We start from the raw sequence: 18436 nt of genomic DNA, 5'->3' as shown, positions 1-18436 counted from the left end.
ATACGAATAGTTCCGTGATACTGCAGAAGCCATTTACTACGTCCGCCTAACATGATTTCATCGATAAAAGAGAGATCACTACTTCTTCCCTATACTTGATACGTAAAAATAAAAATCTTAAAAAAAAAAACTCGTTGCCGAACATTTATTTTCGTTCTTTCTGATACAAAAAGACCATTTCTGTAGTCAGAAACTTAACCGAGCAGCTTTCTCAACACACCGAAATTCGAACATTTATTACACACTTCTTATTCGGAGACAATGAGAGGAAAAAGATTATAAGATTCTATGGAAAGATTAAGTTAGAAGAAAGCTGTCAGTATCTAATAGGGTGGTCCTTCTATAGTACACACGTATACCTATAATAGCACAATAATAGATTACAACGACTACAACATTTATACGTATTTATCCCACAGTTTTTAATAAACTATGAGTTCAATTTAGTTACATTTAACAATCTAACAATATAGTCTCCCCATATCTAATTTATTCCTTAACTCATAAAATATGAGCTTTAGCATATAAACAAAGCATAGTATAGTGAATGTTACAACTAAAAGAAGATAAAAGAACATACTTTTTGCTTCAAATAAATAAGATAAAATTTAGATACGGGGCTTTCAGCTTATGAAAGTCGAAGAGAAGATATATATTCCATTTGGTCATATTCTATTTAAATTCGTAACTACTCGTTCCATTTACGTTATTAATAAAACATTTTTATCGACAAGCTACCTAACAGAAAGACCTTTTTGTCACTCTAAATTGCCTCAAAAGAAAATCCCTTGTCAAACATACCATGTTTCTCGTACGAAAATCCAAAAAGGATTTTCCAAAAAGATATATTCAGTGAACCATGGTTCGTGACTGGTGAGCTTGAAAAGAGATGAAGCGTTGAAGCGTCAAAGTTGATATTCCACCAAGCTCTCGACCCTTCTATCTCAATAATCCTGATCAAAATTCGAATGAACTACCCAACGAAACGATCACCGTTTTCTATAGAATCTCTTTAAGCATTCTTCATTAAGGAATCGTCAGATTTTACCCCATTACGTTCTTCCATCACAATCTTCGTAATGATGAATAAAAAAATAAAAGCTTTTAAAACCCGACAGCACTGTCATTTTCTAAAAACGTCGTCTTTATACTCCTGATGGCCACGAGCACATCCGATTACCAAATATAAAATGCATTGTGAGTGTGTCATCAGCATAATTTTCGTGAAAAGAGCAATTATTCTTGATAACTATAATTTGTAACATAGATTAAAATCGCTGATTTGATCCCTCTGATATTGTTGTCTTATGAGAGTTTCGCCTGGTCTTAATTGGTTCTGTTGATTCTTATCGTTGTGAAAAGTCGGTTCGCTATATATCTTTTGTACAGAGAACTATTATGTGATGTAAGAGTGTAATGTTGTAATATTTGCGATCCTTACTGTATTAATTTTGTCACTGAGCCGTTCTTTGGTTCGTTGAGCAGTTCATGTTCCCTACTTGTTTCGCTTGGTACTTTCATAATTTTCGTAATTACAATAAAAGGTTTAATTTGTAATAAGTTAAAGATTTGGTCCCTTGCTTTATGATGTACGAGAACCTTTGAACTAACAACTTTGAAGTGACAATTGAACGAGAACTGACAAGCTTTCATTTCAATCTATATTTAAGATATTTAATATTTAATCGGTTTTCGTGACACCTAATAAATAATAAATAATAAATTTGAAGGAAAAAAAACAAGAGATTAAGAAAAAATTCTGAAAGAGACACAAATCAGTAGTATTATTTTATATTACTTTGCGAATTACTTTTCAAGCATAAAAATAGTTTGACGGTCACTTGTAGTTCCTTCCTTGCCATTTCATTTATTAAATTCGTTTAATTTCGTAAACAAAATAGCCAATCGTGGCGAATTTGGTGTTTAAAATAGAATTTTGTCATACAGGCTGGTTGGTAATTGATAGTACAAGCGGAAAATTGGTGATTCTACTCGAAAAAAGAAGTCGAAAATATAGAATAAACATTTTTCGTCTGAGACTTTATTTTCGAGAAAATCGACTTTGAATTTTTGATCGGTATGCGTGCAACGCGTGCAACATATTGGAACGGTTTATCAACATAACGTCAATCGAAACACAATCTACAATAAAATCCGTTATAACGAAACGTGATAAAGTGCACGCGTACCGAGCGAAAATTCAAAGTCGATTTTCTCGAAAACAAAGCCTCAAATGAAAAATTTGTGTATTTTCGACTTCTTTTTTTTACCAGTTACCAACCACCCTGTATATCCAACAGCTCACTTTTTCTTTGTAAATATTATTAATAATTTTATCAATTTTTTATATTTCCATCCTTCATACAAGTGACAATGAATCATAAAATTTTCATAGAAATCACAAAGATTAGGGGATAAGTATACCACTATATTTTCATATATGTATATGTATGTATATTCCCAAATTACATGATAGAATATGAATAATATTGAACAAAATATAATCAAGTATACAGTACCATGGAAATACAACAGATTACAATTTTCTACCTGTCACCGATTCATCGTCATCTCCTTTCATTCTTTTGACATATATAAAAACAAATTAACCCGTCTGAAATAATCATACCTCGCTCTTTGAATACAAAAATCTATTCAAATGAAATAAAGGGGAAGAAAATAAGAATAAATATAATTACTCAGGTATAATCTTCTCGAGGTATAATTATTCAGTTACAAATGATTCTTCGTTAACACACTACATTGTACACTACTTCTTTTCCCGGTGGCTGAAGCTAATCGTCGACGTTTATAAGGTACGAATTTTGTCAACGGCGCCATCGGAATCTTTATTGAGAAATTAAAATATTACAATTGCCATCACTAAGCTCAGCGTCCACAATACACTATGTTTTTCAAGTTTAGGTGAACCATCGACGATAACCACATCAGATCCGGACCAATATTCAGTGCTAACCTCATCCAGGCATTCGAACTCGCAACATCGGCGTCCAACGCGGAATCTCTTGCAGCTCTGTAATAAGAAGAAATCGATTAATTGTACGGATCAATCGTCACTAGACTACTCGAAAATCCAAGTCATTCAAAGAATAAAAGAAGAAAGAATTGCTCCAATTCCACCATTGCTTTAGCAAAACTAGTATTTGAGAACCATTGGTCAAATATATTATAACACTAAACGTACATTTCGGGAACAATAATTTGTGCTATGAAACAGAATACGATAAAGTTCAAAGGTTACATCGATTTTCAAAATTTTATAAATTCAGGTGTATGACAGTATCAGTCAGCTTTTTTTCTGTCCCCAAGCGCCAAAATTCATTCCGACTACCATTTTACGTATTTTACAGAAGTAAGCCTTCATTCATCTCCCATTCCATCCACCAACATGCTCTCGACGTATTATCTTCTAAGTAAAATATTGATGTTGAGCCAGACATCCAACTGAATAATCTTTTCGGTGTTACTATAAGGTATTTAAAACCAGGGTTTGTGCTTATACGTTAGATGTAATACTTGGCATAAAACCTGCTTATATTGATATTAAATTTATGCATAGTAGGATGTTGGACCATTGTCAAAATGAAATTACAATACACACAGTTTCACCGTGGAAAAGTGGATCTTTCTAGCATGTCTACGCAAATGAAGGTTGGAGGGGGAGGGGGAGGGGGAACTGTACATGCGCCAAACACCTTTACGTTCGTAATTTTTCACACAAATTTACAACTGTAGGGAAAAAATTATCTCTGATGTTTCAGATGTTAGAAATTGACAATATCGCATAACGGAATGCTGTGTTCTAGATATTCTATTTTTGTTACGAAAGTGGTACAAACGAAGTCCACTTAAGAATAGTACAACAAAATCGGTTGAGGTTAGGTTATCATGCAGATATCGCGGCTTTTGCTTTGGAAAGCACGCAACTGCCAGTCTCGTCGTCCCTTGTAAACGAGAGAAAGATATTGTAATTGGTCGGGATTAACATAAAACTCGTCGCATGCGATCAGATGGCCTGAATATTTAATAAACGAGAGTAGAGTGCGTGCTACGTGGTTCTAGCAGTTTAGGCGGAAACTAATTATTGTAACCGGAGCCGAGATATGTAGCGATATTACTTTCCTCGACAAAGCGTATAAGGTGAGGAGAGAATCGCGATAAAGTAGAACAAGAGACAGGAATTCTTTACGTAAAGCAGATCTGTCAACTAGATAGAGATCCTACAGCTATAACTACAGTGAATCCGTACTCTGGCGAATTGTCGTTTCACAAATAAAGCTTCTGAAAAACGGAATTCATACAATATAACTGCTGTTGTAAGAATCTACATATCTGATTTCGCTGCCGTATTTGTCAGAACGTTTATTTATCAAAAAAACGCATCCTCTGTAATCCTCTGTAGTTTAACAAGGCACAGTTAATAAAAGAGATGGAGCGTTAAACGGTGACGATTTAATCACTGTTAAATAGATATTGGTCTCTTTAGTTAAAATGCCCTATGATCTATTTGCATCATTTTTTTTCATGCAATTTAAAATATTTAAATAAACAATATTTACCAAATATTCAAATATTTAAAGAAACAGTAGTCCATACAATATAATTTTATTTGATGGTTATTTGATATTTAATATTTTGGTTTACATACAAAATTGAAATTATACTTTGCTTGAGGACAAAAATTCTAATTGCATTCCTAACATATACCAATAATTATTGATCAAAATAGAAAGAACTGCAGGACTAGGAAGATTACTTAGCATCTTATATAGCCTGGCAAGGCTCGAACGTTTTATCTTCCTGTAGATTTTCTTTGCTTTTAGACTTTCCTTCCATTTCTCTGAATTGGTATCTTCTGTACACTATTTATAAAGGAAGAATAAATTACATGTTACATCCAAGTTACCAATCCAAATAATTTTAAGTAAGAAAAGAGATCTAATGCAGCAGTTTCCACTTAAATATAGATCCGACGATTATTTACGAACAAATAGTATAAATCTTTTAGCAATATGAAATTCGCAATATTTATTCAAATATTTATATTTATAATACGCCATTAGCAAAGAAGACATGTTTGCGTGCGTTATCGATTTTACGCTTTTGCCACGCAAACATGGAAATTGCGATTCAAAATTGAATTTGCACTGGAAACGGTTGACGTTCCCGACTTCACGTGCCCGAAGTGAACGGACAGAAGGATTGAGCTGGAGAACGCTCTTGGTGAGAACATAGACGTGGACAATCTGATCGCCACGATGACCGCCAAGAACGAGAGCTGAGATAAATTCAGGCAATTTCGCAAGACCGTCATGTCTCACAGGAGGGTGACAGCGAAGGCCTTGAAGGAGGCAAGGAGGAGAACGAGAGCAACAACAACTACGCGGAGCAGTGAAGGCAGAGATACAAGACAACAAAGAACCACAGAAGGAGATCAGCCCAGTATTCTGAACTAGCTGAGAAGATGACGAGAGCAATACAGAATATACAGAATAACTGCCCGAAGAAGAAGATACAACGGGGCATGAAAGGACAACCCTGATGACTGGCGACAGGTTTTACCGGGGTTGTCTGTCCTCGAAGCAAAGGAAAAAGGAGGAGGGGTTTTTAGTGGGTATGGCAACAACATCCGCCCGAGTCCCACATAACCCAGTGATGCGGATCACTGGGTATGCGTAACAGCATTTCCCCTCCTCGCGCAAAAAAAAAAAAAATAAACTATACACTCTATCAATTTTAAGTTGATAATTTCGTTATTATATAATTTTTCTTAGTCTAAACTGAATCCAGGAAGAAGAACTTTCATCCAATTACATACTTCATTAATTTATGAATTGTATTCGTTACCGTACGTACAAAAAGAAAGTTGACTGATATAAAAATTCAAAGGATAGTACTTCTAAGCTCGCGATTAGAAACAGATTCAGTTCAATGGTTTAATTTGCCATTTAATTGAATTCTCTGGCAATTTCAGCGAACTATGGGCTTTAAAAGTGTCCCGCGTTCAAACGCAAGACTTCTCCTCCACCTTTCCCTTTCTTTCAATTCCAACCTCAAGTAATTGACCTATTAATTCGACGATATATTTACATGCTTGCAAGGGATTCAAACAACTTCGTTGCGTTAAATTCGCAATTATAACCAACACGAATGTCTCAATCAATGTGCAGCTCGAAACAAATAAAAGATAATTAACTTTTCAATATAACGATTGATATGTTTGATGAAGAAAAATGTATGAATTTTTAAAAACGTCTCCTAGTACATTTAGCATTTTTATAATAAAAACGTAGAACACACACGCACACATATACTATTCCATGAAATGATTTGCACAGCAATGAGTCTAATCCTATCATATTATAAAGGGATGAACGAACTTTTCCTAATAAATATAACTTTATACAAAATCTTGTTTAAAAAAATTAGTTTTTTATTCTCATTAAATTAATTTAATATCAGAATATATAATTTTAGTCGTTATCAAAATTTTATGTCAAATGCGTTCATAGATACATATATAAATATGTCGGGTTGACGTTAAGATTTGAGTGAGGGTTAAGGGCGTGAAACGAATCCCTATTGGCGCTAGACGTGATCATTATGCAATAGAGGAGATATTTACTAGTGCAAATATGACTATGATGAAATTGGACAAGTAATCGCGATAATTAGATACTCGAGAAGCTAATGACAATGATCCTAGGCTCACTAACGAATCCGCGGTCAAGGGGATGACGAACTCTACTTTTCTTCAACGTCTAAGTTGTACTCAATGTTAATGCATGGGGCAATCACTACGTATCTGAGAGTTACTTGAATCGTCTTTGAGATCGTACGGGAGAGTGGTTCTCCATCACGGTAATGCTGTCGAGGAAAACTATGATGGGTGTGCCTAAGGGCACGAAATCATCGGATTCGTGGAGAAAAGCCTTCATTCGGAAAGTGAGGGAAATTGGCGTTACTGTTAATTGATCAATTTCCATGTTGGTGGTTAGGGAAGCGTGCTAACCCCCCTTAAGAGAGAGTTCGAGAAGAGGAAGCGTCGTTCGTGAGAAAAATAGATTTCTCCTATTTTCTCGTAGTTGGGACGAGGACTGTTTGTCGGTTTGAAGGACTTTAGTTAAACAAATCTTAAGATTTATAGCGGGTCCTCGGGCTAGCTGAACATGTACTGTGGAGACGCGTCGACATCTGGTAATCATCTTACTCAAAGAATAGAGTCTGCGTGTGGCGAGCCACGGGACAGAAATCGTTGAAATGCTTACCGTCGTGCCCCGTCCTAAGTATTTCTTTTAAGGAGAGCTATAGAGTTACTTCATGCCTTTGTTAGACAAAACGTTCATCTCTTGACCGCGACTACGTTCGGCGACTGGTTGTCGCCTCGAGCCCGAGCTCACTATCATAAATCTCAAATAAGTACAGTCGAATCGAACGACAACAGTTTCTTAATTCGGCTATGGTGAAATCTAAATTACAGTACTAGGGGTCTTCCCAAAGTTCCGAAGGGAAGGTTCCGGTGTTCTTTCATCTCCGACAAATAAATGTCTAATCCTATGTATTTATTTCAACTGAAATCTTAACTTAAATATTTATTAACAATATTCGGACGAATATGCAATGAAAGACAAAAACAACTTTATTTTTCTTATAGAATGTCTCATGCTTCTTACTCATTTTATGTTTCTCGTTGTCAGTGCGTAACTACTTATCAGCCGCAGGAATGCTAAGTTTTACTACTGAGAAACGAAGAGACATATAGATGCAAATATACGCTATCTCGCGTGAAAAAACATCAGATACATTAACCAGAAGGAATATCCGATACATATAAAATTCATAGCGTAGTTATTTATACATACGGAATATTTCTTTCTGTATGAAATATTCTTTCTTCTGAATTCTTATTATAAATGTATGTCCATTTCCTACCTTAAAATGTCTCTCCTTTGAAAAACTCCATTTAAATATAACGATCAACAAAATATTACCAATAAAAATATTAAAACGAGATGCTGAAAGAACCTTTTAATGAAGTACAAATGATTATTTCAACTTTAATTCTGTTAAATTTGAATTGAATCATTTATAAACCGAACAGGTGTATAAAATTTTATTGCGTAAAAATGGTGAAGCTGAAAATTAGGAACGAATAACGAATGAGTAACCTAGTTTCATTAAAAGGTACGTGTACGTCGATCCGCGTAACAACTTCGACACTCCAATTATTATAAAGCATGTATCCTTCAGAGATTTTTTGCGCGAACGCAAGATACCTTTTACACGTGCAACTGAATAAGTGGAACGTGATTTTCAATATTTCTTCTTGTAGAACTTGTAACAACATAACTGTTTTACGAATATTTTCCCTGACACTTTTACAACGATGCGTAGAAATCTCCTTTTCTAATTAATAATTTCAGCATTTCTCTGAACAGTTTCGTTGCGATTAAAAAATATACAAAGCTTACGACGTGCTTGTTTAAAAATATTTATATGGAACAAGATTTCGAATTTGTCGCATCAATCGCGATCTCAGCAGGTGTAAATTAATTCGTTCTAATGAACGAATAAATTAAACGGCTCGTGACAAAAATTATCCCTGTCCATGTTTGTCTTTCTAAAACTAATTCACGGCGAGTTAAATGAATCGCTGTGTACCCTATTCGCGCAGCATGTGTTTTAACGACCAGCATGCAAGCGTTAACGGTGTACTTTAGTTTCGCATGGTTGTGCTAAGCTGGTTGCTCTTAGAATGAGCATATACTTACAAAAGGAGGTGAACAGAAGATAGCCTTGCACCATTTTGGCTCCGAATGGTAGCAGACGCAGAGGCTGCAAACCGAAGGTCCCGGCACATACAGCAGCCCATGTGAGATAACTTGTCCTTCGAAATCAGTACAGTTTTCTTCTAAAGCCACTGAAAACGATTACCAACGTCAATATCTTTGCCCCTCGACAATCGTACGCGCAGTTACGCTAACCGTTTTAACACCACGCAGCGTGATCGCTCAATTCGCGTACCGTGGTAAATTGTGCCACGACGTATGGTCACGATCATTAATTCGCAACGCGCTCAAGCGAGCTCGTCGTGAGTCATATCAGAGTTTTCTCTCGTAATTACTTGTTTTTCAAATAATCATAAACCAAATAAAAAAAACCAATATAAAAAATTACCTCTTGAATCGGAAAACCAAATCCTGCATTATAGAATGTTATCGCGCAAACGAAACGCAGAGCATAAATATTTCGCAAACTTTTGAGTGTTTGTTGTAACGCTTCCAGTATAACCGATGAAATGAAGCGCGAGCACATCGAACGGTATATTTCGATGAAAAAAAAACAGGATGAAAAAGGGCAGCGCGATTGTGTCGATCGGTACTCCTCGCAAATAAATAAACGAAGCTCTATCGCGCTGCATAGCACAAACCGATACGGAGTCTTGAAACATCCGACACTAAAACGGTTAATAACATTACGAAAACGACCGTACCAGGAAATTTTTGTCGAACGGATCCGCATTGCGGCTATCACGATGCTTCTTCGTTGCATCGATGCTTCGTCGATGAGATTAAAGCACCGTTGAAATAGGTTATTCGATTTCTTACATGGGCAAAAAGTTTTTATATCGTGTTTGCTGTTTTACTTCGCAAGTGTGCTTTACAGTATACGTTAGAACTCCAAGTCGAGCTATCCGAGTTAAAGTCTCTTGAAACTTAAAACGGCACTTAAAAGATATAGGTATAATAGAAGGTTCGTTTAAAATTCAAAAGTGTATATACGTACATATACATTTGAATAAAAATAGCGGATAATCTCAAGTAAAAAAGTAGGTTCGTGTTAGTAAAATGGTTTCAAAATACTTGTCAAAAGTCAAACGACTTGGCTAATTAAGAATGGATGTAAGAGATTGAAAGCAAAGGGCATCTAAGAGTATCAATTAAGTAACAAACTCACGGTGACAAAGAGGTTTTCACTCGCTCGAATTCAAATAAATCGGTTAATTTGAGCGAAACTTTAGGTGCACGAGAAGCGACACGCGTCCTCAAGGACTACGAAGGTTCTACTCGAACGATTGAAAACTTTTCTCTGGCCCGGTGTGTATACACAAGACGTGCGAATTTAAAGTGCAGATTGTATTAATTGAAATAATTGGTTGGTTTAATCAAATTAATCGTTTTAAGCTGAAATGACGAAGGTCATCCAAGTAATTGATGTCCACTGTAATTATTTGTTAATCGCGCGTGGAATCGGAACGATTCGACCTCGTTCCAACGCGAATCGTTACTAAGGCAGAGGCGGCAATTAATAATTGTCGCATCATTTGTTCGATCGTGTTCACAAATTCAAATACGGCTGAGTGGCGGAAACCATTTATAACACGTCCCGTACCGCGTAGGTCGTATACATATCTCAGGATGAATTTTTCGTACTTCGCCGCATATATTCACCATGTTAGACATACCATAAAATATTTCGTGCAATCGCGTATTCCTGTCTAATGTCAGGAATTCTCTTTCCATAGGTCTGCGTTTTCCATATTATCTATTTTGCTTATCAGTAAACATTCTTACAATTTGTGATTAATACTGTACGTACAAGAACGTTAAGTTTTTGACGTTGTAATATTTCACATGAAATAATAATGGCTGTATATCGACAAACTTATTAATTAATTAAATTCGTGTATATCAAGTTTCCTATCATTTAATACTTTCGTGTAACTACAGAGATTTGATACTATGAAATGAAATATAAAACTTGGTAAAAAAACGCGCTTCGTTAGGAAATGAGGATAATGATGCAAATATTTTTTGTAGCCATTATATAGAATTTCGATGGTATAATTAATCAGTATCAACTTACCAGCCCCTGACGGGAAGAAAGTGACAAAAATAACCTGCAAGCAGATGAGAATTGCAAGTATTTTCGAGTACAGGTCCTTCATGGTTGTAAAAGATCAGGGGATGTTGTCGCTCTAGAATAGGCGAAAATCAGCTGTTTCAATAACTGCTTTGTGGGCACTGGAGTGCGTAGACCAGAAATATCTGCGACAAAAATCAGAATACATTTGTTTTCGCATGATTGGATCAATTTTGTGTAGGACTAAGCTGATTGAACCTAAAACGGGATAATTGTCCAACTTACGACCTTAACAAGCCCGCTTGATTCCCTGTAAGTGCTTGAAATTGATGCTTGTATTCTTTCCAGATTAACAAGCTTTGCCCCCTCCCTCCCTCTCTATTTCCTTAGATCGAGTTAGACTGCCACAACATATTATCCTTCTTCTTTTCTTTTCTTTTTTTTTCGATCTTTTAAAGCCTTAAATCGCTGGTTATTATAGTGTATACATTCAATTACTCTGTAAGTCGTAAGTACATGTTTTACGTTATTTTTTATTTTCCAGCTAAATTCCACAAAAACAAGAAATATACTTCCAACGTGTTTTCACGTGTCTCTAGCAAAGATCTCAAAAACAAGTTGCGGCGCAATTTAAAACGACAAATAGCACCGTGTGTCTCGTTGTGGCAACGCACGCTTCGTCAGCTTTTTAAAAGCGCTCTCTGTCTGCTTTTTTCTCTCTTCACCGCCTATTCGTTTTTTCTTAACGAGTGAAACCGTTTTTACGAGGACGGGAGCACAGAAATGACGTACTGGCAATTCTGTTTCGTGATGACACAAGCAGCCCGGTTTCAGTGAATTAAACCTGGCCCCAAGCTTCCAATTATCTCTCCCTTCCTTTCCTTTATTTTTCCCTTCTATATCGAGTTTCAGGTTTTCTAAATTTCCATTACAATCAACTATGGCTTTTCTCTATTTTATATGTTAGCCGATGATTCATGGCAAAAGCGTCGGCTGTAAAAATATTTGGAGTTGCAACAGCAGCAAGTGTGTTTTCTCAAACAGAAAATATTGGAAGCGTACTCGTTGGCAAAACAGTTCACGGATAGTTCGTCCTCTGCTTGTTATTTGTTTCAATACCGTTAGCAAATAAATTCATGAAACATAGTGGTATCGCATAAATTGAAAATAAAAGCTTAGCGTATACTTGGCAGTTGAACTTTGGCTATTATACGCATGTTATATATATATATATATATATATATATATATATATATATATATATATATATAGAAGATCGCTTAGAATTTGGAGCTTAATAACATATCTCAAAATCATTGACATTAAAGAAGGTGAACCTTACTTACGAAATTTCCTTCCGTCAAATGATACATAAAAATTGAAAAAAATAATATACATAGTTTTGACTTTCTTCCGCATTATAATTTGAATCACTCGATTTATTCGACTAAAGATAATCAAGCAATAACCTCACTTTACACGTATTCTCATCACGTGAAATAGATCACGTCAGGGATTTTCAAAAGTCGATGGAATATTAATAGCGATTAATTATTTATGGATGTATTCTGCACGGTTAAAGCAATCGCCTAGTGAATTATCGAGTTCCAGGAATATGAGCGGTAAACAGGATTGCAGCTATAAATGACTCTCTAACGTGTATATTAGAGATGAATTTGATCATTTATCCTCATAATATGAAATACGCTTTTAAGTGGAAATCATAATTAACAATTTCTGGCAGCGAAAAGTAAATAAATCGATACGTTTAAATCAATATTAGAATTTCTTAATATTTTTATCAAATTTTTTTATCAAGTATTTTAACATCGTAGAAGTGTCGTTGGAGAGAAATATTAGGTTGTTCCAAAAGTTTCTTTCGTTTTCTAAAGAAATGATAGATGTACGATATTTTTTGTTTTATATTATTTTATTGAATTATGTGCGATCCACCTTTCTCCAATTTAATATAAAATAACATAAAACAAAAAATCTATCATTTCTTTTTAAAACGAAAGAAAATTTTGCAACAATCTAATAGAAATTTAGTTTTAACACAATATAAAAATGGATTGTTATGCCCCTAGGAGATAAGAACAATATGATTAATATTAATAATGAATACGTTAACGTAACGTAAAGCAGCTTTTGCAGAAGGCTATAACCTGAAAATGTTTACTAAAGAATGATAACATGAATTTTCTTAAGTACCCCATTTGATACTTAATCTACTTTGTAAATACTGTACGTCCTAACTTTGAAAGAATGCAATTTTAGCCAGAATGTTTCAAATTACCTAGCCGTATTGTTTCCTTGTAATATAATTTATATTTACATTATCTCGCGTAATTCTTTCCACTTTATTGACTTCTAAACGTTAATGTAATATAATTTTTATAATATAATTTTAATCGACGTTATTTAAAATTTGTAGTATCTCATCCCTACTAGAATAATATTAACAAATGTGCAGAGCTCAAGTCGAATAACACCGGCTCAGATAAATGATCATCAAACTTACTTTTGTTATCGTCGATGTCAGTGATTTTGAACCAGCCAACGTCCATGGCAATCAATATTATTTAGCCGGTCTTAACGCAATGTAAAAAGCAAAAAAAAGAGGAAGGAAGGAACAGGGAAGCAAAGAGATAAAACGAATTTTTCATTTTCTCGAAACTAGATCGAGTTTCAAGCTGCTCGTAAAAGAGTCTGTAGCCAATCCGACTAAATTCGACGAACCGCGCTTGAAAATTCCCAGAGAACTGTGATAACCATCGAAATCTGTACAATTTGTCGATTCATCGCTTGATTAAAAAATGGAACAAAATGAGGCTGATCAGCCGGCCTTTCAACTTCTAATGATCCCTATCGTTTTACCCTAGGTTGAATGCTACGATATAAGCCGAAACAGCTATAAGTAGGGTTCACGTGATTGCCGCCATCTATTATTCACGCGTTACACATTCGCCAGACGGACGCGTCTAACGGTTGACATTGTTTTCTACCCTCAGTTCCAACGCAATTACGTTGCTACGTGCAATCAAGTCTCGAGTGAAGCTAATGATAAGTTGTTGTTCGATCCTACACAATTACTAAAATTATTCAAATTAAACTAATTTAGTCTAAAAAAACAAGTAATTTCGTTATATATTTCCTTTCATAATAAGCCATGGTTGGAATATAGTAGCTGACGAAAATATTCGTATATTTGTAGAAACATTTTAGGGCTGTATTATGCATAACGGCACTATAGAATTAATACTGTAACAGAATTCTACTATCATGGTTATGCTGGTAATATTCGAAACAAATCTGAAAATCTATGTAGATGTTGTAAGATATTCAGTACGAGTACTTTGCATTACTGTTATGTACATAATCACGACGAGATAAGGAAGGTACTGTTCTCTATTGCTCATCGCTACCCGTTGCTAGTAGCAACGTACTATGCATATATATCTCGCAAAGATTTTAAATGTAGCCAACGAGACCATTTTTAATATTTGACTATCGTGACCCATTACAGTTTCATCACTTTCGATTAATTGAACACGAACCGCACCTTAAGACTAAAATACACAATATAAGTATGGCACAGAAAATCTTTTAAAATTTACGGACGACTATTTATGGTATTTAAAGGCAGCAAAGATAATAATTAGCTGCGGATTTTCCTCGAATCGTAGCATACAATATGGAATCTGATTATTAAAAATTACAGTGGAAATACAGTGGATTTCCATAAGATATTCGTGCTTGTGGCATTTTGGAAATAAATTATTAACCCAAATGGACGACCTCGATACTCGAGAAATTTTGTGAAGCTGACGTCAATGGCGATATGTACTGTTGTTGTGCTATCATTTCATAGTAAGCTGTATTGATTGCACTTCTATTCGCGGAATTGATTTATTCCACACAAAAGTTGACAACAATAATCGAAAAAAGAAAAATATATTACCGCCTTTCACATCAGCATACACAAGCACATAGGATTTCACACGAATATACACACTTGTAAATTCGACGAAACGATCAAAGTTAATTATTTTTCGATTTTTCGGGCATCAAGTACTACATCAAACGTTACACATCAAACGTTAAAATACGGCGAGCATACAAAATGTACAAACCACTCTAAATTAATTAACTTTGAACGTTATTGATTAATTAAAAAAAACCACTGTTGCGTTGAGTTTTACATTTTAAAAAGTTGTTATCCGTTTTTGCTTTGTTTAAAACTAAAAACAGGACTACGTTCATTGTAAGTCGTAAATATCCCTTTTATTTATTTAAACAAACAGATATTTAAACAAACAATTTATAAATATATAATTTATTTACGTATATTTGTAATATCTGTTTTATAAATTTGTACAACCATTTATCTATTTATCTATTTTATTTGCATATAATTTTTATAGACTTTTTTTCTTTTTTTTTTTTTTTTTTTTAAGAACGAAAAATTGTGATTCTATTTTAAGACATGTCAGGCTGAAGCGATACGCGATATATATTTCTATTCGGATTTCACCGTCGTCGTAATCGATGCTATTGGAAACGTTTCACAATAGACGTCTTACAAGCGCTTGCAATGTCCGTCATGTGTAAGGCTCTACCACTGAATCGCGGCTGCCATTTAGTGATTAAGGTCGATCACTTAGAGACGTTAATCCGCCATAATGGTGAGCAATACATCGAAGCCATTATTGAAAGCATAGTTACGCTTTAATTTCATCGATCTTATTCACAAATAGAAGTGTACAAATTATAGGATTTCCAAATATTTAGTTTAGTTAAAAGGAGATATGAAAATGACAGGTATATTCAAAGGATAAAACAGAACCGTACGATTGTAAAGTTTCAAATCATTATAACTATTTAAATTTGAAAAATCCTACTATATTTATACAATATATTTTTATTAAGAATGGAAGAAATTTCGAAAAATCCGCCAACACTTTTTACTGTCGTCTTGAAGCACACCATATGTTAAGCTTCTTCGTCGTTACAAATTTTATCGCGGATGTAACGAACGTTTCGAACATGTAGCACGCACGCGTCAACGCCTACATTTGGATTTTAAATATATGTTTTATGCATTAAGTGTATTAACTTTCTTGCGCAATTTCTTTCAATTTGTTACGATATGGAGGGTTTAATTACGTTTAAGATATCTATCTGAATCCTTTAAATTCGAAGTTCTTTAAAAAATTAGGTTACGTAAAATAATCGTTTTTCCACTTTATTGTATCATAAAATAGTTACTTAAATTCATATTACTTAAAGAATCTTCCTACAGAAAGAATAAAAAAGAATAAAATCCTATATGTTAAATTTTACGTGATTGATGGAATACATAGCGATGACGAGAACTAACTACAGACAACAAGAAACTATTAGCGAAGGCAACTGGTGACTATGAATGTCGTCTCTATAATATGTGGCGACTAAGGAGAACAACTACCAACTACGGATAACAAGTAACAACCAACTGTCTCGTTTCTAAGAGGCAACTAACTTGCAATTATCCTCCTTTGATGATTTCTGTAGCGTGATATAGGTCTTGAACGTAGTTAAAGAATATGGTCGCTGCTGAATGGCGATTTGACAGCAAGGCGATCCCGCTAGTTCAAAGCTTGACATTACAAGCTACCGAAAACCATTAATCTTGTTATCGAATATCTAGCTTTCAGAAGAACCCTTGTGATATGATATGACGTCATGACATTTTTATGACGAAGACGAACAAACACCGACCTCTAACGAAACAAATTTTTATTAAGTGCCGTATGTGGGTTGCAGGCCGGCCAACCAAGGAAATTTATCGAATGTATAAAGTAAAATATATACGAATATATTCGATATATCATAAAATGCCTGCGTTATATCGTCTAACAGCATAAAGAAAGCTAAATTTAAGGAATTAAAAAATTGAAATACCAATTATAAGAGAGTTAATTAAATTCAAACCTATCGATGGTCTCATAAAGACCTATATTTCCTGGAAATTGATATCTTTCGAGTTCTAAATTCTCCTTAGAAAGTATCATAGAGAAAATATGAAACTTGAAAAGTACATCACGCTGATGCCTCGATAAACCCTCGTGTCGATAAATCCATGTGTCCGAGCGATGAATTTTCCCCAAACAACAAAAAACTGAAGGAAAATCTTCTTTGAAGGACGTGACAAGGTAGGGGAAGCGGTAACAATGATCACGCGATAAACTGATGGTGTACGTATAGAACGAGTGTTGCGAGAGAATTATCGAGAAACAAAAAAAGAAAAAATAATCGTCACCCGGCGCGACTATACGCTGTCGACGGGCAAACAGCGACTGAGACTAACTGAAACGAACTGTGTCGCAGTATGAGCACGGGCTGCGTTCGCGGATCGATCGAACACGTTCTGCGCCGCTCCTCGGCACCGGCGTCAAAGCCACGCCCGATGGCTGCAACGCACTGGTGCACTTGCAACATTAACCACTGGTCCTTTCTTTTTCGTGTGATATTATACCAGCATCTGTGATGCCATTTCAAAGACCGCAATCAAAGCATTAAATGCCAGATTAAAGCGACGCGATAATATTACCACAATATTCGTCCGTAAATGTTACCGTATAGATGTTTAATTAAGCATTATTATGCTTCGAATAATTTACTATCACATGTTCCACAAGAAAACATATGTTTCGCTTTTCCCCGTAGTATGATTGTAATTTATAACAAATATTTATAATTTATAATTTGAAATATTTATAATTCACTGAAAGTGTCTTCCTGTCACGATCATAGACGTAAAATTTCAAATTAAAAGTACCAAATGAAAAACATATGGTATCCCGAAACCAAACGTACGACATGGCGAATCACGATGATACGATAAAAATTGATCCATGTCTTGATTTATTCAAACAGAACGAACTTACTCGAACTTTTCCAGAATAAACGATTTATTCGATAATATCTGTCACCAGCTTCTCTTCCTTCAACGGTAACAACTGACACCGAAAGCTCGAGAGACCCGAACGGTAAGACGTACCCAGAAGCAATGCAGTTACCTGGGCAAAGAGTCCCAAAGACCAAGGACGTAGGAAATTTCGAGAAACGGAAATGGAAACTGGAGTGGCGCGTCAATCAGCACTGACGGAAACTAATAAAAATGGAAAAAACCAAACTAATTCGTTTCACAAATTATTAAAACGATATTCTTGAAAATTTCACTCGATTTTCTCACTGCACATGTCAATATTTGTCGAAATATCAATATTAAAAAGTTAATAAAAAAAAATATCCTCTTTCTTCATACCTGTCTTTCTCCCGGGCGGCGAAGGAATACTAGAATGTTCGAGAACAACGGATACTTTTTGATTTTATCTCGATTTCAATTTCAATCTTTTTAAACGAAATATAATCTGAACGATGAAACGTTTGATCAAATAATGTTCTTCGTTCGATGCTAAAGGAAATTGAGAAGAAACATCGAAAATTCGTTAATAAAACGAATTTCTTTGTTTCTGTTAGATAATAAACTTGATATACGTATTGGTTT

The 18436-nt window shown here is 34.9% G+C and overlaps 1 protein-coding gene across 10 annotated transcripts in view; it reads right to left on the bottom strand.

Annotated features, from left to right (window-relative positions):
- Positions 1-2595: 2595 nt before the first annotated feature.
- Positions 2596-18436, bottom strand: part of LOC126927057 (uncharacterized) — a 242472-nt gene continuing 226631 nt past the window's right edge. For 9 of the 10 annotated variants that reach the window (XM_050743422.1, XM_050743428.1, XM_050743421.1 and 6 more), the window contains exons 2-4: positions 10888-11069; positions 8793-8941; positions 2596-3034 (exon numbers count right to left, since the gene is read on the bottom strand). In XM_050743422.1, coding sequence (XP_050599379.1) covers positions 2861-3034; positions 8793-8941; positions 10888-10969 — 405 coding nt within the window. In that variant the 5' untranslated portion in view covers positions 10970-11069 and the 3' untranslated portion in view covers positions 2596-2860. Of the gene's footprint in view, positions 3035-8792; positions 8942-10887; positions 11070-13405; positions 14128-18436 lie in introns of those variants that run through there. The other variant, XM_050743420.1, reaches the window with a different exon arrangement.

The sequence above is a fragment of the Bombus affinis genome, unplaced genomic scaffold (assembly GCF_024516045.1).
Source record: "Bombus affinis isolate iyBomAffi1 unplaced genomic scaffold, iyBomAffi1.2 ctg00000070.1, whole genome shotgun sequence".
Taxonomy (NCBI): Eukaryota; Metazoa; Arthropoda; class Insecta; order Hymenoptera; family Apidae; genus Bombus; species Bombus affinis.
Note: the sequence above shows the minus strand (reverse complement) of the source record. Positions and strands in the feature narration are given on the sequence as shown.